A 25,612-nucleotide genomic window follows, 5' to 3' on the forward strand; every position below is an offset into this window, starting at 1 on the left:
TGTGCTTACCAAGTTATTCAGAGGAAAGGTGAATGAGTGACTCTGGAAGAAATTCGCTGGACTGAGTCCTTAATGAAATGCAGTTAAAAACAACAAAAAGGAATTGCAGAGAAAAACTGAACAGTATTCTGTAGTTTTACTGTTCCTCCTGATACCAAATAATTTTCTTGGAGCTATTATTGTGTTATTAGTAAAGCAAATGAATTAATTATGTATAATTTCATAGGTATCAAGATTAATAAAGAAAGCACAGTTATAGAATCAGGAATTTAAATAAATTAGAAGATAGGAATGAAGATAGTTCTGTGAACTGGCACAGTTCAGACACAAATGTATCTTTTCTTGCTTTGTTCACTGAAACGGTCCAGAAACAATGTTCCAAGGTACGGCGTTCAAATTGCTGTTACACATACAATTTTTTTTTTCCACTGAAGGAAACCAGAGGTCATTTGGGGGAAAAGTCTGATTCCATGGTGGTGCAGAAAGGAACAAGGTGAGCCTGAAGATCTTTATGTGCCAGAAAGAAAGGACATTTTCAAAGAGCAATGGGTCATGTCAAGAGACTATAGAAGTCAGCCTAAAAAATGGTCCCATAGACCAAAGCTGAGACAATTTGAGTATCAAAAAGAGAACAGTGGCTGTGGTTGGTGAACCTACATAAAATCTAAAAATCATAAATCCATAAAGATAAGCAGAAAGAATATATTCTGAGAGAAAATAAAACGAATAGACTGTGTATCCAATCAGTCTTATTATTCAATCATTTTGCTACCATTGCCTCATTTATTATATGAAAAATAATATAGATACTAATGAATATAAACACATCATTTGGAAGGAATTTTTGGAGTTAAAAAGGACTATTGGTAAAATTACTGCATATCATGACTTCCAAGCAGATGAAACCACATACTATGTCCAAAATTTAGCTGAACATGTATTTATGTATTTTAAGAATCTTGTGGTCCTAAGTATATGATAAATGCAAGATGCCATCATTTGCCAGTCATTACAGTTATATTGTTTAGGACATTATCAAGTGAAAGATCTTAACTGAGGTTGTCGACTTCCTCAAACTTGGATGAGAAAAAAGATTATGTCTTTAATTTAAACCTCTATGTAAAATTTAATAATCTCTTCAGTTATAAATGCAGGTCACAAATCACAACAGTACAAGCAGAACTGTGACTCTGATGTGAGGAGAAATCACAGATATTTTCATATCATGTTCCATTGTTGCAAAGAGTCATATCATATTCTTTATGCTAGTATTTAAATTGTGCTCATATAAATACATATTATTTTATCACAGATTTATTTTTTAATATTTGATAAAAATATTTTGTTGGAAATTATCTCTTCTTTCATCCTATATATTTTATTTTATGCATTTAACACTACTCTTAGAAGGGTTCATAGATTTCACCAGAATGCCAAATTGGTCAATGGTACCAAATAAGATTAAGATTTCCCTGAGAAGATAATTTTTTATTTATTTTTTATTGTTTATTTATTTGATTGTTTATTTATTTGTTTATTTATTTTTTTATTGTTTATTTATTTGACAGAGAGACACAGCGAGAGAGGGAACATAAGAAGGGTGAGTGGGAGAGGGAGAAGCAGGCTTCCCGCGGAGCAGGGAGCCTGATGCAGGGCTCGATCCCAGGACCCTGGGATCATGACCTGAGCTGAAGGCAGATGCTTAATGATTGAGCCACCCAGGTGCCCCGAGAAGATAAAAAATTAAAAATATTTTGACACTCCTCCCAATGAGAGCAATGGTGTGTGTTTTCTCCCTTTGAATCTAGGTAGGTTTGTGACTGATAAAGAAGTGACCAAACAGAACTTTAGAGGTGAAGTAAAATAAGGCAATTAAGCTTCCTTCTTGTTCTTTGGGACATTTGTTGTTGCAGCCATGACCTGCCAGGTAAGAAGTCTACCTACCCTGGAGTGCCATGCTGTGAGGAAGCCCAAGCTACATGGTGAGGCCTCTTATAGGCAAAAAGATCAGGAGTCCTAACTGAGCTCAAGTTCCAGACATGTTGGAGAAGCATCCAGATGATTCCAGCACCCAATGTGTTTGCATTACCCCCGGGCACTTATTTGGCAGCTGAAGCCCAAGACACCAGGAAAGAGAGAGAAACCATCTCCTCTTGTGCCCTATCTGAATTCTTGACATACAGAAAATGGATCAAAATAATATGGTGGGTGTTTTATGCCACTGAATTTTCAAGTGATTTGTTATGCAACAAGAAATGACAGGAATAGAGTTTAAAATGAACCAAACATGAATCCAGTTAGTTTTTGGTATGCATCTCTCCCTGTAGATAATGTCAATTGAAACAAAATGGGCTGTGAGTAGCCTGAGAGCCACCCAGTTTTTATGAAGAATGTACAAGTTGCACTTTGACTGACCAGAACTCAGACTATGTGGTTCTGATTAGATGCTCTCAGATTATATGAAAGCATCCTGAGACAGCCCACTCTCACTGTCAGGAGGCTACTTTGTTCTCCCTGTCAAAAGGTCATTTTTATTCTAAGCTATTTTTTCACCAAGTGTGGGATACCAGGCCAATGCCCGATTTGATACCAATAAAACATACATTTGTACTGGGATGAATGGATCTCCTTAAGGAATTTAGATGAAAGAACTGCTTATCTGCCATATAACCAAATCTGTGAGATACTCTTGGACACCCCTGAATATACAGTGCCTGGATCTCCCTTGTCATTATGTTCATAGTTTTGCTGGTTTACCCTGCAACACAAACCACATGCCCCTAGGCAAGGAGCCATGGGCGCGTCTAAGCCTCTCCCAAGGCATGGGGGGCAACTACAACTTACACATACCAAATGAGACTTTGGTTGCATTGTGGGTCTTCAAGTCTGGCTATCTTATATTAATTTGGGTAATGGAGTGTTGGAAGTAGGAGAGTGACATGGTTTTTTAAAAAGTCTTTTTTTTTTTTTTTAGCATAGATCCTTTACAAAGTCTTTTCAAGGCTGGTAATTAGAAATCTGCCATACAAAAAGTATTCTGCAAGAAATGTATTTTGATTATAAAAACGCTTTTAGCTTTATTAAAATCTGTATTTATTAAAAATGTTAATTTTAAACTAAGTTGAGATGATATGTATGTATATATGGATTTTCATGTTTTTCTATTTATTTTTTTATTTATTTAAGATTTTATTTATTTATTTGAGAGAGAGAGAATGCGAGCAAGATAGCACAAGCGACAGAACACAAGCAGGGGGAGGAGCAGAGGGAGAGGGAGAAGGAGACGCCCCGCTGAGCAGGGAGTCCATCGTGGAACCCTGGGATCATGACCTGAGCCAAAGGCAGGTGCTTAACTGACTGAGACACCCAGGCGCCCCTTGCATTTCTATTTAATAATCTGCTAAAAACCATGGCGATGCTCAATTTAGGATCACATTTGGAAGCACACTGTTGCTTTTTCCTCCATTATTATAGTATTTACAACGAAGTATAGGCTGTCATTAAGGGTTAAATTTGTTTACATCTAAAGCCCTATTCCACCTTGAACAAAATAAGCTATTTGCCTTGAACGTAAGTTATGTATGCTTATGCTTTAGTACTTTCCTGTACATGAACACAGTCCAGAGAACTAGGTAGTATTTCCAAGTTCACTGAAGAAATTCAGTTACACAAAAATTCCATTGGCCCAAAGATACCAGATATGATACATTTCAGAAGACTTAAAAACTGGGGAAGAAATATGTTGTGAAGAAGTGATATTGCCTCTTACAGGCAGAACCTCTGGTCCCAGAGCTCAGTTCTCAGAGGCATTCATAGGAAATGAAAGAAAACACACCTTCCCTTCTGAACAACAGAAAGTAGAGGTTGGTGAAATTTGGTGAGACTGGCTAAAGTCATTGTCAGAGAACTATGAATTCATACCTGTGAGGTAGGTGTTGTGTGAGGAATTGATGAAATAGTGAGAAAGGGGCTGAGACATATCTTCATTCAAATCCAGTTTCTCAGGCGAAACGACTCCATTTTCTTCTCCACTCAGATAGCGCATAAAGCCATCCACTGATATCTGTCCTGGAGGAAATGAAGAGTTAAGAAGAATGTGAATGAGTCCATTCTATGGGTTGCTGGTATCATGCTGCTTGAACTTTTTTTTTTTTTTTCCAGAAAACTCTGGTGCATCCAAAGTAGAAGACCATAGCCACAGTTGCATTTTAACATGGATAATAATAGTCAAGGATTACGTTATTTCACAACAGTTATCTCCCAATGCCACAGATACTGGAGAAAAATGTATTTACATGAACCTCACTGACATTCAGAGGATTTAAATACCTAAACACCAATCTCTTGTTTTTAAATTAAAAATGGTTATCAACTTTATGGATGGACATTAAATGTTATTAGTGCTTATCTCTGGGTAATACAATTAGGAGTGAATTTCCAAATTTTCTGTTTTGTCTATATATTACTATTTTTTTTTAAAGATTTTAGGAAAATCTATCTTTATCAGAGAGAGACAGCAAGGGAGAGCATGAGCAGGAGGAGGGTGAGGGGCAGAGGGAGAGGGAGAAGCAGACCCCCTTGATGAACAGGGAGCCCGATGTGGGGCTCTATCCCAGGACCCTGGGATCATGACCTGAGCCAAAGGCAGACGCTTAACCGACAGAGCCACTCAGGTGCCCCTATATGTTCCTTTTATAATAAAAAAAGTTATTCACGAGTGGTTTTATTATTTAAAATGAAGTGGAAGTGTTTTCAATTAATGATCTTTTTCTCTGAAACAGGAACTACAGATGACCACAAATGAGTCTGTCCTAGAAATAAAAAATCAAACGCTCATAAACAAGGAGGTCTTTAAATTTCATATTTAGAATGACTTTACTTCAAATGGAAGAAATATGACTCACACTTTAGTTTACTTGGCTCCTATTTAGAATTTTTGCTTTTGTTGTAACATTTCTGAAGTGACTAATGCTACATATTGAGATAATCCTTTAACTTTATCGCAGTAATCTTTATGGAATGTCCAGAGAGGCCATCCTCACTATTTTGATCCATTACCACAGTTTGTTTCTTCATCCTTAACATTCAGAGCCTCAAAAACTCCAGCACATTTGTGAGCAGTGGAGATGTTACTTGTAAACCCTGGAGGGTAGCATTTCTTTCTTCTTGTTGAAAGAGTTTTGTATTAGCATAATAGTGTTATATATTCACTGAAAAAAAATTAGGCAATGAGATGAACAGAAAGGAAAACTAAAACTTTTCTAAACATGCCTAACTCTTTCTTCAGACCTAGGTGCTGTTACAATCTTGGTGTGTATGCTTCCAGGAAAAAAAAAAATGGGTGTGTGTGTGTAATTTTTTTATGAAGTTGCAATCATTTAGTAACTTTATTAGATTAACCTTAATTAGATTAGTAACCTTTGTATTAGCGGAACAATATATGATAAAAATTGTCATGTAATCTATAATATTTGTATTTTTTTAAGATTTTATTTACTTATTTGACAGAGAGAGACAGCAAGAGAGCGAACACAAGCAGGGGGAGTGGGAGAGGGAGAAGCAGGCTTCCCGCTGAGCAGGGAGCCCGATGTGGGGCTCAGTCCTGGGACCCCCAAGATCATAGCCCAAGCCAAAATCAAGAGTCAGACACAACTGGCTGAGCAGGGGCCCCTGTAAATCTTTTTACATCCAATAAATTTCTCAAAATAACTGATGAATATTTTTCCCAATTCTGGAAACGTTATAGCTAAATTGCCTTTAATATTTTCCAGGAATAAGTAAACTAAAAAAATAAATTTGGTCATTGGGTCTTGATGAGTGGAGCTGGGTTTTATAAAAAGAAAAATCTTCCTAAACAAATGGAAAGAGGAATAATAATTTGACTATGAACTTCTTAAAAGTCAGCTCTAACATATACCTTGATAATTTCAATAATGACAAAAGGAAAAAGTGTTAAGAAGGTTTCATGCATTAGAAATAAGAAATGGGACATAAAGGTCCTCATACTGCTATGTTTGTGTGAATTTTTTTAAAAGATTTTATTTTTAAGTAATCTCTATACCCAATGTGGGGCTCAAACTCATACCCGAGATTGAGTGCCACATGCCCCAGTGACTGAACCCACCAGGCACCCTTGTTTGTGTGAATTTTTAATAGATGCCATAGTTTGTACCTCCAAATAAATCACCATCACCTAACAAAGTGATTGTTCCGAACACTCTACCATTGATGAGAACACTTTGGTTACTGTGCTTGAAGCCTTTGTTTTAAAATTCATTTATGGTGAAATGCATATATCCTTTCAGACTGCTTTCATTTTGGAAACAAACCAAAATCAATGCCACTTAGAGTCAAAGGTATTTCAATAGATGGCTTTTAAAACTATCTTGGAGTATAAAACTCATTAGAAATAAATAAAAAAAAACCTAATTTTTTCATAGTCTTCCTTTTTTCTGTGACACATCCATCTTGGCAGCTTCTCTAACTAGTGCCCATTCCTCCCTCCTTCTTTCCTTTCCTTCTTGCTTCTCTCATTACCTTCCACTTCGCTACTGTCTTGTTTAACAAGGGTTCATTGAACATCTGCCATGTGATGAGTCCACAGAAAAATAAAGTACAGTGAATCACAGCCTCTGCCTTCATAGAGCTCACAATCTCATAGAAGATAAGATCATTCATGCCTTACAAACCAGGCGTGAACTCCTCCAAAGCAGGATGCGCACTTATATCTTTGTCATCCCTGGAATCTACCACAATGCTTTGTGCACAGTAGGTGTTAAATCAGTCTTTTTTTTTTTTTTTTTTTTTGGCTGATTAGTGATTCAAAATAGGAAATAAATTCATTTCAAACTGGAAGATCCCAAGAAGAGCATCATTTTGATTCTTTGATCTGATCAGGTCAAATCATATGAAATTGCTAATTTTGGCATTTATTTATTATTTATTTATTTATTTATTTGACAGAGAGAGAGATAGCGAGAGCAGGAACACAAGCAGGGGGAGTGGGAGAGGGAGAAGCAGGCCTCCCGCGGAGCAGGGAGCCCGATGCGGGGCTCGATCCCAGGACCCTGGGATCATGACCTGAGCCAAAGGCAGACGCTCAACGACTGAGCCACCCAGGCGCCCCGCTAATTTTGGCATTTTTAACCTATGCAAATGACAATTTCATCCAGCTCAGTCTCTAACTCCAGTTATTTCTTAGAGGGCAGACAGTAAAGACAAGTGTCTTTAGGGGCCAGCAAAGAAAAAGTAATGTGACTGATGGAATAATGAGCACACCAGGGAACTGTGGAGTGTGGAAAACTCACAAGTGTATGCTCCTTCTGAAGGCATAGAACCGACAGCAATAAAATATTGTGGGACGAAACCAACTGTTTTTATGGTGCTGGTGACACTCAGGCTGTCATGTCTGTTATCTTGCAGGAATAAATATCCTTTGGTCTGATCAGCAACTTTAGAGAGCAATTAAAACAAAACATGCCAATATGGTGAGGATGACTAATGTTAACTTTAGCATCAATGCTCATTTATTGTGTCTAGTGCCCTCTGGGGCCTTACACTGAGAAAAACTCTGAGCCACGCTTATGATTAATTTTGATGTGTTTTATGGGTGCAGGACAGGGAAGTGGGGGGTGTATAAGCTATGTATTTGTTTTTCTCAAACGAGGATATTATAATTAAGGTCAAGTTATACTTTACAATATGCTGACGAACATGTGTCACACTTATATTTAATTCATTAATGAGAAAACCAGGAAGATGACAAAGCTATTTCAAAGAGGGCTATGAGACACTAAGGCATACATATGTGTGTGTCAGCATAGTATCCAAACAAAACCCCTCAAATCTATAAAAATATTGCTAAATTGAATATAAAGCTGGTTAATGTTCTATAGGTCAATTAAACATAACCTTTGGTTATCATCCCTACCTTTACTATTTCATAGGAGTTGATTTTAACATAATTTTTTAGTTTGGATTAAAATCAATAAAAAAAATAATAAGAGTTGAGTGAATTAGTATTTGTGAGGGCTATTTACAATTAATTATATCAAATAATTAAAAAATCCCCAGTGAAGGAATTTACCTAACTTTGAATAAGAACAATGCAAGAGTTTGGAGGACAGTTCAGAATATGATTGCAGACTGCAGGTAAGCAGCCACCTGGGAGCAACTTTTCAACCCCAAAGCTTGGCTTTGTTAATAAAGGAGCCAATATGCAAGGCTTTTGATACATCAAACGACTAGGCAGAGATATATCAAAGTCAAGAAAATCAATGAAACAGTAAGGATAAGGAGTAAGTAGGCTTATAAGTCGTGAGGGTCAGGAGTACATTTGCAAAAATGCAGATTTTTTTGGCATAATGAATTGGCTTAAAAAATAGTTCTGACTGGCTTTGGGACAGAAAGCAGACTCTTAGAGGATTTTCCTTTGTTGCATATAACCTACAGCTGGATTATTGCTATTGCTGTTGACTTAAATGTATCAGTCCTTTCTCCATCAACATTGTACTGTTTTTGCAAAACTGCTTACAATTTTTTTTTCCTGGTCCACTGAGGAGCATAGAAAAATGAAAAATCTTGAGAATTAAGGTAGGAAACATTGCTTTTCTAAACAAATTAGTAACAGAGCAAGAAATCTAGCTTCCATTTCTGTCAGCGGTAACTGATCAGGGACAAATTCCTCAACCACAGGCTGGGTAAACTATATGGGCTCTTAAGTCTCTTCTCCCTCTCAACTGCAGTGAGTTCAAGTAGTTTAATATATTAGGGATGATTACTACTAGCTAAATTAAAACAAACTGTCCTATATTAGGATGACATTAGGAAACATCAAGCCACAACTAAAAGCAGTGCCACAATTTTCTGGAATAAAATCAAGAAGAGAAGTCCAGAAGGATAAGGCCAGCAAGACTGGTACATTTCCAACTGCTCATGTCACTCATATAATGGCACCTACTAAAGTAGGAAAAATAGAACTCCCTTAAGGAATAGGAAAACCCTGCTCTATGACACTTTTTTGTTCAGAAGTTCTGGTGATCAGTGAGAAAGGAAACTGGTGAGGCAAGAGTGGAAAGATCTGACTTCAGTGGGGAGAAACGATCTTGAAAGAGATAAAAGAGGCAAGTGACATGATAAAACGATGGTCCCCAAGGGCCATTCATATATCTCATAATTTTTCAGCAATATCTTTGCTGCAAAGAAACTGTCATGCAGTGTTGCACAAATGTCCTGGCCAGCAACAGTACCTCTGCCTCCTTCTGCTTCCCTCCCTCCCATGGGACAGACAATGACTGAGACTCCTCGAGTGTCTTGAAATCCTGTTGTGACAAAATGAGACCTTCCAGGGATGCTTTAAAACCATGTGATGTGTCCGGTGACCCTCAGCTGGATTTATCTCATGCTTACAAGTGCATGCAAAGGCTCTTGTATATTTTCGAGGTAAGAGCTACTCTGATGCCTTCTCTAAACCTGGGGCCATCCCATGGCTTTTAGGAACAGTTAAGAGTAAGGAGGATATGTGTCCACAAAAGGGAGCTCTGGAGACTAGAACAGAAGAATGACCTATCAAGAGCTTGGTGGACTGGTTCTCTCACCTTCTCAGGTCCTGACCCTTTATCTATTGGCTTCTAGAAAGCTAGATCAACAGAACTTTCTCCCTTGAACTCCTGTTCCAGGCATCAAAGAAAAGATGTTTCAGATCAAGTCTCTCCAGGAAGAACAAGAAATCTTGACCTTAACCTGCCCCTGAAGTTGGGGGACCCAACACACATTTTTAGTGAGGGTCTAACTCTGTGTCAGTCTCCTGACCTTCAAGACTTAAAAAAACATAGCATGTACAATTCCTTTTTGATGCCCTTTGATGTGCAGTTCAGGTTTCTATTCACTTAGGGTAATGTCCTAATGTACATGTCGCTAAAGAATTTGGAGTCTCATTTAGCAGACAAACTCACTAATTTCATGTTGGCAACATAAGCACCTTCTGGTCCAACTCATTTTGTTCCAGTTCTGCTCCATTTTCTCTTTTACCATTTTGCTGCCCAAGTCTGGCTGGAGATAGAGGAGAATTGGCTGATTTTAATTGCTGATGGACTGAATTTGGAAGGAAGGAGTAAGGAGAGGCTGAGTGTGGCCAGTTGGTGGAGTGGCAAAGGTACAGTTAAGAAGCCACCCCACTGATTTGCTTCTGATGTACAGACACTAATGCAGGAGATGTCTAGGGGAAAACAATATGGTCCACAAGCAATAGGCAAGGGTTGTTTTCTAAATTTAGATCTCTTTCATAGCTGCTGTCCAGAACCACTTCTACTATGATGGATAGTAGAAACAAGCTTCCTCATTTCCCCTTGATTAGAAGCAAATGCTTCCAAATCTTTTAGTTAATACTTTTGGTATTTACCCTATATATAATATGCTTGTAGTACTATTTTTTGACTTCCCACCATGGGAGATGAGGGTATTGCTCTTTCTTCTCTCCACCCCACAGCATATGTACACATTCTTCTCACCCTTCTGAGATAGTTACATTGTAATTTAGTTAGATCAGTATTCAGTGCTTACATTATCATGACTATGTATTCTATTCAGGGCTGAGTCACATAGTAAATCAACAATTATTTTTCTTTCCATGCACAATTTAAAATTTTCCCTGTAGTTGATAATTGTCTTGTTTTGTCATTTGCTTAATTTCTTTGCACATATCTCGAATCCAACTTCAAATGCTCCACCAGTTATCTAAAGTTCTTTGTAATATGTTCAAACACAACACATGTTCTCCCAGTTTCACTTTCTTGAAGAAGTCTTTTTTGGAGTCTTATGACTTGAAGTTCTTTTATTTTTTGTATACCATGTCTTCTGGTAGAAGACTGGAAGAAGCAGACTCCCTGCTGAGCCTTTGCATTTGTCATTAGATTCCTGATGACATCTCATTTGTCAGTAGATTCCTGAGAAAGGGTTCGTGAGTGTGAAATTTTTTGAGCCTTGTATGCCTAAAATGGCTTCATTGATATGCACACTTGATTACTAGTTTAGCTGGGTATAATATTTTAGGTTGGAAAAAAATTTCTTTTAAATTTTTGTGGGGAAATTTGCTTCATTGTCCTTTAGCTTCTAGTGTGGCTATTAAGAGGTTTGAAGACGGGGTGCCTGGGTGGCTCAGTTGGTTGAGCGACTGTCCCGAACAAGACCATGATCGGGACAGAGAAAGAGAATGCACCAGAAAGAGAGAGCGGGAGCGTGATCACAGTCCTACACCAAGTGTTTTTAACAGTGATGAAGAATGATACAGATACAGGGAGTATGCAGAAAGAGGCTATGAGCACCACAGAGCAAGTCGAGAGAAAGAAGAACAACACAGAGAAAGACGACACAGAGAGAAAGAGGAAACCAGACACAAGTCATCTCAAAGTAATAGTAGACATCGCCATGAAAGTGAAGAAGGAGACAGTCACAGGAGACACAAGCACAAAAAATCTAAGAGAAGCAAAGAAGGAAAAGAAGCTGGCAATGAGACTGCCCCTGAACAGGAGAGCACTGAAGCTGCACCTGTGGAATAGACATGGCTATGGCCTTTTGTGTATATTAGGGCCAGAAGTGTACCATAAATCTTGTTATTTTTCTGGATAATGTTTAAGAAATTTACCTTTAATCTTGTTCTGTTAGTATGAAAAGTTAACTTTTTTCTCAAAATAAAAGAGTGAATTTTTCATGTTAAAAAAAAAAAAGTGCTCAGGGCATGATTCCAGGGTCTTGGGATCGACCCCCTCATCAGGCTCCCTGCTAGGCGGGGGGTCTGCCTCTCCCTCTGACCCTCTTCCTTCTCATGCTCTCTGTCTCTCATTCTCTCTCTCTCAAATAAATAAATAAAATCTTTTAAAAAAAAAGAGGTTTGAAGACTTACTGATTACCATCCTTAAAACAGTTATGTGTCCTATTTAAAAAAAATTGTTTATTTTTCTTTCTGGAAGTTTCTAGTCTCTTATTAAGTCCCAGTTTCCTGAAATTTTGCAACACTGTGCTTTGGTGTAGGTTTATCTTTATCTTCTGTGCTGGGCACTCTTTGACCCCTTTTAGTATGAAAGCTATAGTCCTTTTATTTGAAGGATTTCATGAATTATCTTTATGATAATTACCTCTTTTCTCTCTTTCTGGAACATTATTTGGGCAAATTTTGCATTTTAATATATCCTCTCTCCTATTTTTAATTTTATTTCTTTGTTCTACTTTCTGGGAGATTTCCTCAGCTTTTTTCCCAACACTTCTTTTAGTGTTTTGTTTCTCCTGCTTTTTTTTCAATATCTAAGAGACAGTTTGTGTTCTCTGACATTTCTTTAAAAAATAGCATTGTGTTCTTTTTCAATAGTGCAATATGTTCTGTTATCTTTCTAAGGATATAAATAATATATGTATATTTAAAGTTTTTCTTCTCACTACATAACCTTTGTTTTGTCCAAAGTTAATATTTTCCTTATTTCTACTTTTTTAAAAAAATATCTTATTTATTTATTTGAGAGAGAGAGAGTGTGAGCGAGAGGGAGAGAGGGAGAAGGAGCAGGGGGAAGGGGAGAGGGAGAGGGAGAAACAGATTCCCTGCTGAGCAGGGAGTGGGACATGGGGCTCAATCCCAGGACTCCAGGATCATGACCTGAGCTGAAGGCACAGCCTTAACTGACTGAGCCACCCAGGTACCCTTCCTTATTTCTACTTAAAAAAAAAAAAAAAAAAAGGTTTTTCTCATATGTCTAGTAATTTTTAGTTTTCTGTTCATATTTCAAATTGGTAAACTAAAAAGTTTGATTGTATTTTTGAATGCATCTGGGTAACTGACTATAAATTGAAAATAAATTGTGATTGTAGAGGGATCAGTCTTTGTCTCTTTGGAGCAACCCCTAATGTCAGTACATTTAGGTCTTCCATCTTGGGCTGATCAGTCCTGAGAGAAGATCTATTTAATCACTTGCCAGGAGAGTGCAGGCCTGGAGGCCAGCATTCCAGAGCACATGGGGAAAGAAGGATGGAGGACTCAGCACTCAGTACGTTTATGCATACATAAAATATGTAACTTTATTTCCTTGCTTTCAGTGTGGTAGCCCTGCCTTCACTTGGGACTGTGTCATCTTCAGACCCTCTGTATTCTTATCTCCAGAGAGTACCCCTGCCTTCACTTGAGACTGTGTCATCTTCAGACCCTCTTTATTCTAATCTCCAGAGAGTAAACCTTTAGCCGTTATCCAGGTGGGAGTTCTGACTATTCCTTAAACAATAGTCAACTAGTCCTTATTTTAGGCTGTACCTCTAAACCCACTTCCAGATGAACCTAAGATCATCAAATTTTAAGAGTTTTAAGGGTTCATGGAATAACTCAGATTGGTCCCCAGCTTTTCACATAGCAGATCTATGATCAGTTTTGTTAAAACTGTTAGAGCTGTAAGCATATAGCTAGCTGCCAACATTGTGTAATTATTGTCCCTTAACCTGTTGTTTCCACCCTTGCCAGATGATGCCCTTAAAAAATATTTCCTTTAATGCAATTTTAGTTGGTTTAAAGATAATTTAATTTAGATGAATATATTCAGACCATAATATTTCTCCTGATATTCCATGATTTTTCTACTACACCAGACTGCAGAGTTTTTAAGTTTAAAAATTCAGATTTCACATGCTTTATTGCTTGATCCTATTATTTTTAGGTAAAATTGAATCAGATGGGAGGAACTGAAGCTCTTCTGTCATAGACCTACTTTGGCTGGTCAGAGACTTCTCATGGGTCTCCTTGGTTTTCTTTTATTTATGTCTTTCTAGTGAAGAGTAAGCAGTGACTAATATCTCATCACAGAGAGCCCTAGATGGGTCATTTGTCGGCCAGGTTTTTCCCAGGTAGAGTGCAGTCAGAGTCACAGAAGCAGTTTGAGCTCTCAGGTACTTACCAGCTGGAAAGGTGCTTGGTCCCCTTGGTTTCTTTTGCCAACCTCACAAGGCTGCTGGTGTGGAACAGGTATGGGAGTGTGTGTAAGTAGATGTCAATGTCCACACGTTTCTAAGGCAGTCATGACAGAGACAAGCTGGCCTTTCATTTTATGAGTACCAGTGAATTGTCCAACTCCCCTTATGGTGGTCCTGGGATGTGTCCCTCATGATTTCATTCAGTCAGAAGAAAATACAACCAGATTTAATTTGATTTAATGTAATTCTATTTCCCAAGTCTCTCATGTAAAATTACAATTTGAGTTCAAAGCACTACCTGAGAAATTATTTGATTAAATCTAAAAAAAATATTTAAGGAGACTTCTGGAACTAAATTCTAAGGCAGCTGAAATAAATTGCACATTCAATTCTGGGGTAGTTGGGAGTATTTAACAGATGAGAGATTTCCTCTCTTCCTTTCCAAGTCCTCTCACCCTTCTCCAGTACACATGGCAACAAAATGTTCTAACTTTGCCTCAGGGAAGGGAGGGGTGGCAGAGAAGGGAGAACTAAAGGACATCTTTTCTTCCTGGTTCTGAGGGCACTCTTCGCCTAAGACTTCATTGTCCCAAGTCTAGGGGAATTTTCAGACAAGTATGATGTCCTGAAGTGAGAAGGCTGTGACTCCTTTCCCTGGAGATGTTTCAGAAAGTTCCAAGCTCTGATATTCCCCAGTGGCCAGAAAAGGCAGAACAGTTTTATTTTTATTCCTTCCCTCTGACTAGCCCCTGGCAGAAGCACTAATCAGATAGCATTAAATGTCTGAAGCCATCAAAAGAGACCAGAAAGAGGGGACTAGGATAATCCAGAATAGGGCAAATCAATTCTTAAAACAGTAGAAGAGTTGATTGTCATTACATTGCAATGACCAGTTACCCGCCCTGTCAATGCCCTCTCTTAGCTTCTTTTTTCAGCTCTGGTAGAATTTCTTTTTAAATTCACAAGTAAGAAGTATATCTGAAATAAATCCATACGCCCTCATCTTCTACCTATAAGCTTACGAAAGTGACTTTTGATAAGGTCCGGTAACACAAGCTAATGTTCTTCTGCACACCAAGACTGCTGAGCCTGGTGGTGAGTCCTAAGCCCCATACTTTCTCAAGATACGTTTTAGGAGCTGCATGACCAGGGAAAGAAAAAAGTACAGCAGGGCATGCTCAAAAGCTGATCTCTAAATAGAATTCATGGCACATTACTAAGGTGCCATGACAGTCTCACCGTCAGGGTCTTTTCTGTTGAGTTTGTGTTTTTTACCAGGATGGTTACCTTGGCAATGACCCCATCATGGCATCAAAGCACTGCCATGGAACTGTTCCTGAGCTCGTCCTAAAAGCAGATGGAAGGTGACGGCAGCAAAGGGCTCAAGAAAAAAATTATGCCATGGAGCTTCAAGGAAAGAAAATGTAATGGCTGTATTTACAAAAAAAAAATTTTTTTTTTTCCCTAATGGATTCTGACTTGAAAGGAAATATTTTATATAAGTGCAAGCAGGATACGGAAGGAAGAAAAAGAACCAGCCTTTGAAGAGCTTCTTGAATTGAATCTATTTCCAGCATATTATTTCACAAAACTTTCTATACTGTTTAGTGTATGCAAATATTAACTCATTTCATCCTCATGATAACTCTATGAAGTGGGTAATACTTTTATGTCTAATTTATGGATGAGAAACCTGAGGCACGTAGCTTGCCTAATGTCACACAGCTTACAAGTGGTTAAAATGGGATTGGAACCCATGTAGTCAGGCTTTGTGTTCCGTGCTTTTAACAACTATGCTATCCTGCTGTAGAAGACACCATACGTAATCTGGGAGAAGGTAAATAATGACAATAATAATCACCATCATCATCATAATCATTGGAAAAGGAGCTACCCTCACTTGAGCACTGACCATGTGCTAGGCACAGAAATCCTATGAGAAAAATCCCATCCCATTTTCAGTTGAACAAACTGAAGCTTAGAGAGATAAGTAGCTTGTTTGAGGTCACAGGGATACACAGCGTGAGTGCTGGATCTGGAGCCCATGGTGGGGCAATGGAGAGAGACAGATGGTGGTGAGTACGACTGATGCTGTTTATCCACATAATTTTCCCAGCACTGGTCTAAATGAGGGACACAGATGATGAAAAGGAGAGGGTCTTGCCTCCATGACAGTTAGCTTTAATTTGGACACCCTTGGATTAGTCCTAAAAATAGCCCTGAATGTGACCAAGGAAGAGTTTTTTTTTTTTTTTCTTCCATGATTTACTTATCTCTCTAAAACATATGACTTTAATCTGTTAAAAGAAGCTGGGCTCAGGCAGGACAAGTGACCCATGTGGCAGAGGCAGGAGGATTAGCTCTTTGATTCGCATTTGTTTATCAAGGTCTAAAATTCTTTTCCAGACTTCATTTACATTCTAATCTCTGCAAGTGATTTAAAGGTGTCCTCTAGCATTTTTATTCTCCAATTCATGAGTCTAACTTTAGGGAAGAAAAATAAAATACAGCAGGAAACCTGTGATGCCAACGTGAGGACCAGAGAAATGCTAAACAGAAGATGTGACATTATTTTGTGGGTTAGGCAAAAATAAATTAAATAAATAAATAAATAAATAAATAAATAAATAAATAAATAACATACAGGTTAGCTTAAAAAAATATAAAAATAGCCAAACACATGCAAATAACATCTTTCACAGCCCACAGGCACAGAGAAATTTCTACAAATTCAGTCTTGGAAGACAGATGGCCTATAAATCCACACAAAGTCATTGCACAGGGGAGATGGGCAAACTGGACAATATGTCTGCCAGCTAGCATGGCCACCAGCCTCATTCTGTGGAGCCAAATGCCAATTAGACAGGATCTGGCCGTCAAATGCTCAGATGTCACTGGGATTAGGTGGTTAAGAATCCATTCTTCATAATTCAATCCCCACTCTTCATGTCATGATACCAGAGCATGTTGGAATGCGACTGGTCCAATGGCTTAACACCTCCCAAATCACTTCCAAGCACAGCACAGAAAAGCTATTCCCTTGGTTCATGTTGCTGTAACCCTTGCATGACTTCTGCTAGGCCAGCTCAGAGAAAGTAAGTGCAGATGGCTTGACTATCCCATGGCTCACCGAAATCTGTTTGTCTGCTTTCAGAAGTCATCTATGAAAGGTCCCTTTTCCAAGAAACTTTGCTTGGGTACAAACTTTCCTATGACACTTGCCAACTAACTGCTTTTGTAGAGTATATGAACTTGGCTGGTTTCTTTATCTGTTTATTTTTCAACCCTGGAGTCCATGTTACAAATTCTTATTCCATCTCCATTGCAAATCTGTTCTATTGCCATAAGTATATAAAATTCAGGTCCACAATATTGTGTGACAATGTCCATGGAATGACCACATGCTCGTCTCAAAAGCCTCTGCAGATGAACCTCTCACCCAGCTGTCATGGCTTTCTGTGTCCCTGAAATTTCTCTTGCACTCAGTTGAACTTCTTGATATGGTTTGTGTGAAAGTTCTTAATGATAACACCTAACTTTGAGTTAACACTTTCCCTTTATCAAAGTGTTCTCACATCTGTGAGTTTATTTACTCCTCACTGTTCTGTTTGGTAAGTAAGACAAAGTTTTAGTATTTAACATGACAGATAAACAAACAAGCTCTGTCCCAATTAGATTAATCTACAGTCCTTTAAAATGGATGTGGCAAGGTAAGGACAGAATCCATATTAGAATCTTAATCTCTTTGTTTGTTTGTTTTTGTTTGTTTGTTTTACAGAACTGTATTGTATTTATTGAAAAAAAAAATCCCTGAACAATTGGACCCACACAGTTCAAACCCGTGTCTTTCAAGGGTCAACTGTATGTATCTTCTTTACCCTAGAACCTTGAGCTCTTAAACACAGGCTTGGAGTCTTTACATCAGAGTTATGTAGGTACTGATATATTGTTAAGGATTAGAGGTTCTCAGAGGTGTGGGAACAGTTTGTTGCATTTATTAGTGCATTGTCATATTGCTCTAACAGAGGAGACCCTTTACAATGGTTCTTGACCATAAGGCAAAGGAGGCAAAATGTTCTAGGTTCTTAACCAGAATGTTATGTTCCATGGTCAGACTCAACGTTGGCTTTCTAAGTGCCAGGACCAAACCTTACTTTCATTTATATCTCTTCCAGTGTCTAGCATAAAGGCAGACCCAGAATATGTGCTCACTAATGGTTTCTGATGAGCTCCTTGGAGGATATTATCTCTTAGTGCTTTAAATGTCTCAGCAGTCCTGAAATACAGCTTGAATGTCACTTTCCTCTTCGAAAGTCTTCCCTTCTTAAAGCAATTCCCAACACTCCCTAGAACCTTAATAAATAAGGTTCCCTTCCCTCCAAGATTCCCTACCACACAAAGGACACAACAGATACTGGGTAAATGAATTATTGTTTGTATTGTATTATTGTATTATAGTTATTTGTATATATCATTTCCCCTCCAAGTTATAGTCTCCTTAAGGGAGACTTTATCTTGATTTTGTTCCATTTCTTTGTAGTTCTTAAGCCAGGTGGGCAATATACATTTGTTAGATTAAAATGTCCATGCAATTAAGTCAAGTATGTGTCAGAATAAAGAAAAGAGTTCAAAAAAAAAAAAAAAGAAAAGAGTTCAGTGAGGATCAGGTACCTTGGAGGAGTTCTCTTTTGAGATGTGGAGGGGGCTGGAAGTGCCTGAGGATTAATGCTTCCTAAAAGCAGCTGCAGTGACTATGGTTGGGAAACTTCTAGAATTCACCCCCGGACTGAGCTCCAGTTATGCACATGGATAACTCACTTGTTTCACAACCTTATTAGCTGCCTTCCCTTCCTTATTCTCACTTTCTATTGGATCATCTCTCAAACTCTTTGCACTTGAATTCTCCCAGAGTTGGCTCCTGGGAGAAGCCAAGCAAAGACAAATAGAGACATTAGTAAGAAGCATCTTTTTTATTTTCTACATGTAAGGTAGAGTGTTAGGTGAGAAGGTTGATTTTGTCCATCATCCTCAGTTAAGGCTTCATCTTAAAATAATGTTCTCTCTACTCTGTTTTGCTTTCACACTGGAGTCCTGGAGATCAGGGTGATTCAGAGCTAAGACAGAGTTCCTAGAATCTCTATAATGAATTAATGAAATTATTGGACATTCTCAGCTTCTGACATTATTTCACCTGTGGCTGTGGCACATTACTCAGCTGGTAAGTGTTAGGGTAAATGGTCCACATCTCACCTCATCTGGGTTCCTTGTAGACACGGTGTTTTCCCTGGAGTTGGTTCACTCTGCATTAGATCTCTCTCTCCCACTGATTTGGTGCAAGATCAACTATTAACCATAGTAGACTATGGGTATTGCAGATGTTGGGGGCCAAATGTGTGTGACATTGGGGCCTTTTTCCAGGACAGTGTACCTGCCAGGCTGTTCCTTTTTATTTTTTCATTTTTTTAAAGATTTTCTTTATTTGACAGAGAGAGACACAGCGAGAGAGGGAACACAAGCAGAGGGAGTGGGAGAAGGAGAAGCAGGCTTCCCGCCGAGCAGGGAGCCCGATGCGGGGCTCGATCCCAGAACCCTGGGATCATGGACCTGAGCCGAAGGCAGACGCTTAAGGACTGAGCCACCCAGGCGCCCCCAGGCTGTTCCTTTTAACTGAGACATAGTCCCCTGCTGAGAAAGGGAAATGTGTCATAGTCAACAACTGGTGATGTCATGTTCTGATGGGAGGTTACATCTGGGGAAAGTAGCCATTATTTGCTTTGTCCCGACAGTTCTCAGATGAAATGGCAAAGCACCTGGGGAAGGAACAGTCAGCTGAGGGAAAGAGGTTTTAACAAAACTCAGCAGTCTGGGGTTGATTCAGCTACGAAGCTCACTTCTCCACACCTTGGAACTGGCATTTGACTTACTCTTTTACTATTTATATTTTTCCTGACTGGTTGTTTTCTGAACAAAGGCCACTTCAGTTGTGAATGGACATGGCTGTGACTTTCTGGCTAGAGCTGTGCTTCTCGGCAGATACTGAGGTCACTGAAAGAAAGTCTGGAGGAGGAAAAAAAACCCAGGCCTCCTGGGCCAGACATATGCCTCTCCTCAAGCCTCTGCCTCCTGGGAAAAAGGAAATGCAATCAAGGAAGGGAAAAGGGAAGCAAGTTACCAAGTCAACTAATGAACAATGGACTCTCATAATGGCTATCTTGAAACAAGTTTTTTTTTTTTTTTCCCATTTTAGCCACTCTGAAATACAGAGAAGTCTATGAACATATGAAACACATAGTCAAGAGGAGCTTGGAATATACTCACAGATGATAATGTCATTCTTCTGTGACCTTCCACACAGGCTGGAAAGTCAATAGGTGGAGTTTAAATGGGATCTTAATCAATAAATACTAGAGTGGCTTTTCAGCCACTTTCCCAGTGTAGTAACTTAATTAAGGCATGAAAAGAACTGGCTACGTCATCCAGTTTGCATCTGCCTTTGTCTTTTGGGAAGAAAATCTATTTCATTTGAGTTGCCTCTGTACATTCATTTCAATTCTTTTATCTTCTTGTACTGCTACACATTCTCTATAAGAATATGTAAATGGATGCCATCTTAATTGCGGAGCAGATCTTTAAACCAGTCAATATGTCCTCCAGATGAGTGTTTTTTAAACTGAGCATCCTGAATCTCCTGGGGTTTTGCCATAAGTGCCTGCCGAGAATGAGGTGGAGAGGGAGTCAGCTACATGCCAGGGCCCCCCTCTCTTCAACCGAAAGCGTGCTTTAAAAGGTTTTTCCTACACATTGGCCTTTCCAATGAGACTTTCTTAGAAGAAACAAACACAAATAAAATAGGTTTGTTTCTTCTCAAGGACAGGTTTGAAAAATGACTTTTGTGAGTGCCAACTTCTAAAGAATTAATTTGTATCTCTTTTCTCAGTAAGTCCAGATGGAGGGCCCCAAGTGGGGGTCTGGAGTAAGAGGGAGGTCTGGGGCACAGAAAATATGGTCCCAGTCTTGATGTTGTCACTTCCTTAGCTGCCTCTTCTGAGAGTTTGGGCTAAATGGCTAGGTCCCTTGTAGACAGGAGAGCCCATGATTTGAGGCCATTGGCCAGGCTTTTGTGAATTGTAACAACAAAGACATTTATGTGATAGTTCAGAAAGGATGAGCCATGGGACTGCCTCTTCCCATGTTTTTTCTCTCAATGCTCACTTGTGATTCTGTTAGGGCCACTTATGAAAAGTGCTAATCTTAGTTTGCATTCTTTTAAAAGTAGGCTTTGAGACAAGGATTTGAGTGCCAGTAACTTGTTTGGGAAGCAACCCCAGGAAATAACAGTAGAGGAATACAGAAATGAGAAGGGAAGGAAAGGTGGCCTAGTAAAGGGAACATGATCAAGCAAGTTACAGTTGTGGGCAACTCTAGGGAAAGTCCTAGATTGTAGTGGAGCTGTTGACTGTGTTGGAACAATGAGTGCCAAGGGGCATGGGAAGAGCCCCTAGGTCTGCTAGTGTTGGTATCATCCCATTTTACAGCTGAGGAACCTGAAGCTCAGGGAAGTCATTTGCCTGAGGTTAACTGGCTTAACCATTAACACTTTTCCTCTTCCTTTAATTATAGCATGTTTGATTTCTCACGGAAAAACAGCAGACATTAATAAAAATAATCATGTTTTTTTATAACTTCTACCTCCTAACCAGAAATGGTGCTGGGAAATTAATGATTTTTTTAAAAATCTACAGGGAAATTAAATGACGAAGTAAGTAGTAAAATTCCAGTGTAAATCTTCACATTTTTAACTATAACTCCATTTTAATAAAAATATTTATAAAAGAATTGAGTCAGAAACGAACATTTGTGCACACATAGGACTGGCCATATTTTTTCAGTCTTCATCATCAAATGATTCTAATTTCCTACTAATTGCAATAAGTTAAATAAGCCTCTCAGCCAAGAGACAGCAACATTCAGGAATGCCTTGGCCCAGTGCCGTGAATCACACTTCCAGATCCATAAATGATTTGAAATAATTTGGCATAAATACAAATGACCACTTTTCAACAGTGCAAGTCAACAAAGGTTTTGCAGGCAGCAATAAATACATGCAACCTTCCTATCATGAGCAACTTACTTAATTCTCCCAGCAACTCTCTCAGGGAATTTTTTTCAAAAAATGAGAAAATGAAGGGGTGGGATGGGTTAAGAGGTTAAATGGCTTCCTAAGGTGAAGTAAACAGTGGGGATGAATTGTTGATTTCTGACCCAGGTTTAGTGGGACCAGCTGTTTTTATCTGCCTGGGGAGGCCATTGTTGCTCCTTTTGGGAAGCACATCTGGACTTAATTTCAGGGGACCACCTCCCTGCCACTGTCAGTCTAAACCACGTGGTTTAGGTAGTGGTCTCCTCACTGGCTCTAGGGAGAATCATGTGACCTAAGTCTGTCCACTTATTACTTCTATTCTCCAGGCCACAATGATCCTCTTTCAGCAGTGGCCTTGCATGACTTAAGCCAGGCTTGGGTCTCTGGTATTTTTGATGGAAATATGAGCAAAAATAATGTCAATATTGGAGCTGCTGGTGGCTTTCTTGTTACGTTAGGAGAGTCTGTCCAAGCCAGTATATTATACCCGGTACAGAGAAAATGATTGGAGATGAAGAAAGACAATTCTTGATGACATCATTTGAGCCCCTGGATATAGTCAGGCCTGAAATCATTAATACCTTGCAGTATAAACCCTGACAGTGTTGTTGTTTTTAAATTTTATTTTTTGTAGTGCAAGTGCCTGACTTAAGCTCTGATTGCTGAGCATCCATTCCAAAAAGGCATCCACTTCAGAGACAACAGATGATTTAATTGCAACAAAGTGGGGAAGCTTTTGTACAACACACCTTTTAAAAATTTAAGAGGAAGAACTGATTAAAAAAAAGGAATATAGCTTGAAACATCTGCTATATCTTGAATAAACCCATTGCCAGCCACATGGCTAGATAGGAGCCAGGCCTCCTCCCCACACTGAGACTCCTTTGATTTGGAAAGTTTGGTTTACTTCAATAACTGGCCATTTGGGCCACTGGTCTTCTCTCTTCCTGCTCTTATGTTTTTATGTTTCACCAATAAAGAGTGATTCCATGAAACCCTAAACACGCACCCCTCAAAACCCTATAAAAACAGAACCCAGGGACGCCTGGTTAAGCGTCTGCCTTCAGCTCAGGTCATGATCCCAGGGTCCTGGGATCGAGTCCCGCACTGGGCTCCCTGCTCGGCGGGGAGTCTGCTTCTCCCTCTGCCTCTGCCTCTCTCTCTCTATCTCTCATGAATAAATAAATAAAATCTTAAAAAAAAAAAAAAAAAACAGAACCCAGGCTTGTGAGCGTGTTCCCTTTCTCTTTCTCTCTCTACAAGTGACCTCGCTGTGTGACCCCAGGTGCGCTGAGTAGTTTCCAGGTCTTATAAGTAATAAACATCTATTTTTTTCCAAGTTACATGGTGGTTGATGAAGGGCATCTTGCAATCATAATAAGAACCACAAGGGTCGGTCTAACAACATTGGTTATTGGTAAGCTGAGACCAACACAAAACACTCCCTGACTTTTTGCTCATATGCACCAATACATTTCTTTCTGTGCTTCAGTTTGAGTTACGCTTCTGTCCTTTTTCTACTGAAGGAGTATCACCTAATAGTACAGTTGGCAAGACTCTCAAGTCCAGTGCTGTCTCTAGCACACTCTGTGTCTTGCCATTGACAGTAATGGTATAATATAGTTCAATTGTATAAGTATTTAAAATATAGATCTTGAAAAAGCAATAGGCTTTTCTACTGATGTAATGATTAGCATAGGTCTATTTGAAGCAAAAATGCTTGCTATACCTCAACTTCTATTTGCTTTGCTTAAAACCAAAACAATTTGCTATTGTATTTTGAGTTCAACTATTTATTAATTCATTGAGTACTGATCAAATACTAAAAGAGATGATACAGTTTCATCTTGATGATTTAATTGCAACAAAGTGGGGAAGCTTTTGTACAACACACCTTTTAAAAATTTAAGAGGAAGAACTGATAAAAAAAAAGGAATATAGCTTGAAACATCTGCTAATATCATAATCTGCTATATTAATTCAATTGCTTAACAAATCCTCATGAACACCTGCTCTTCACAGAAAAATAAAAATGTGATCAGACTCAAATGTCTTCTCTGGGTTTGGTTTTTTAAGAATGAATTTTGGCCTTCTTTTTCAGACAGAAGAGTTCAATCTAATCTGTAGTCTGTTAACTAAGGCATCAATTTATTCTTTTTCATGCTAATTTTACTCATTGCCTTCCTTCTCAAAGGTGTAAGTGATTAAAAAAACCAAACAAACTCTGTTTGGGAGACATTAGTCTTCAAACTGACATTCAGGACCCTTTGGTTTGGAAGAGGCCGGGGTCATTGTGTATTCCTGTGTTAAACATGGTTTAGCATTATGCATTTTTCCCAGTGCAAACAACATGATGGACCAAAGTATTTTGCAATGTGTGATTTTTCAATCATAAAAATAAATCAAACTCCATTGAGAATAGTATTTTCTGCAACAAGATTTAAACTTTTTCTTTATGGAGCCCAAATGTGCACATTTGGCCCTTACACTGCACAGAAACCCTGTGATTATTTATAACCGATACATACAGCTTCAGAAACAGAAATTCCACCATGGAAATGTGGCCAACCTGCCGATGACAGCAGGCCCACAAAGCATCAAAGTCTATCATCCCTTCTGGATTTTCATTTCACACATCTATGTTTAGTTGACTAACCTATGGTCAGTTTAAGCATTTAGGCGTTTGGCCATATTGAAAATTTTTCATTTAATTTTAGATTACCCCCTATGTAAAAATTATGTAAAGTGCATATGAAAACTAAACATTAGCATATGGCAACTTTGTGTAAAGTTTGTTTAACACCTACTTTAAAAAATAAGTTTCTTGATATCAGAGGATTTAGCTATATTATTATATATACATTATGGATGTATCTTATTCTTAGCATTTTATAACAGAGGCAATATGGAAGTGTCTTTTTCAGATAACTGAAATTGAATTCGTGGGTCAATATAACCCAATGCTTTGCACACTTGAGGAACTAGTCAAAATGAAAGTAGCAGAAAAAATTATGTAATATACTGATTTCTATCTTATTTATTCTAAGTATATTTATTAATATAAGAATATTACACTGTAAAATACTTATTATATCCTACTAATAGCCTACTTATTTCATTTTGTATTTATTAATCAAAATGTATTAACTAGTTGGCTGAAAGTTAAAAACTGTTTTCTCAAAGAGCACCTTGGTATGAGACTTCAGGTAAGTGATTTGACCTCAAAATTTTGGTTTGCTTCTTTACAAAATGATAATGTACATTTTGAAAGTCACATAATGAATGAAAGTTAATTTCCTTGCAAATCCATACCATTTGTCATATTGAAATTAAAGAATACTTTCTTAAATTGTACTTTGTTTGATTTTACTTGTAGTTATAATTAGAGAAGATACAAAAGAGAGTTTTTGAAAAAATCCTAAAGTCAAACATCAAATGTGAACAGCAAAACCAAATTCAAAAACTGATTTTCATCTTTGGATAAAAAAATTATTAAAACTCATAATTACTAGCAAATTGAGGTTTAACCCA

General features: G+C 38.3%; 1 protein-coding gene across 4 annotated transcripts in view; it reads right to left on the reverse strand.

The window, feature by feature from the left end:
* Positions 1-25,612, reverse strand: part of PLCB1 (phospholipase C beta 1) — a 681,734-nt gene that overhangs the window by 182,477 nt on the left and 473,645 nt on the right. For all 4 annotated transcript variants that reach the window (XM_035005857.1, XM_035005858.1, XM_035005860.1 and 1 more), the window contains exon 10: positions 3,922-4,068. In XM_035005857.1, coding sequence (XP_034861748.1) covers positions 3,922-4,068 — 147 coding nt within the window. The remainder of the gene's footprint in view (positions 1-3,921; positions 4,069-25,612) is intronic.

This window comes from Mirounga leonina, unplaced genomic scaffold (genome assembly GCF_011800145.1).
Source record: "Mirounga leonina isolate KUSES-001 unplaced genomic scaffold, KU_Mleo_1.0 Mir_150, whole genome shotgun sequence".
Lineage (NCBI taxonomy): Eukaryota > Metazoa > Chordata > Mammalia > Carnivora > Phocidae > Mirounga > Mirounga leonina.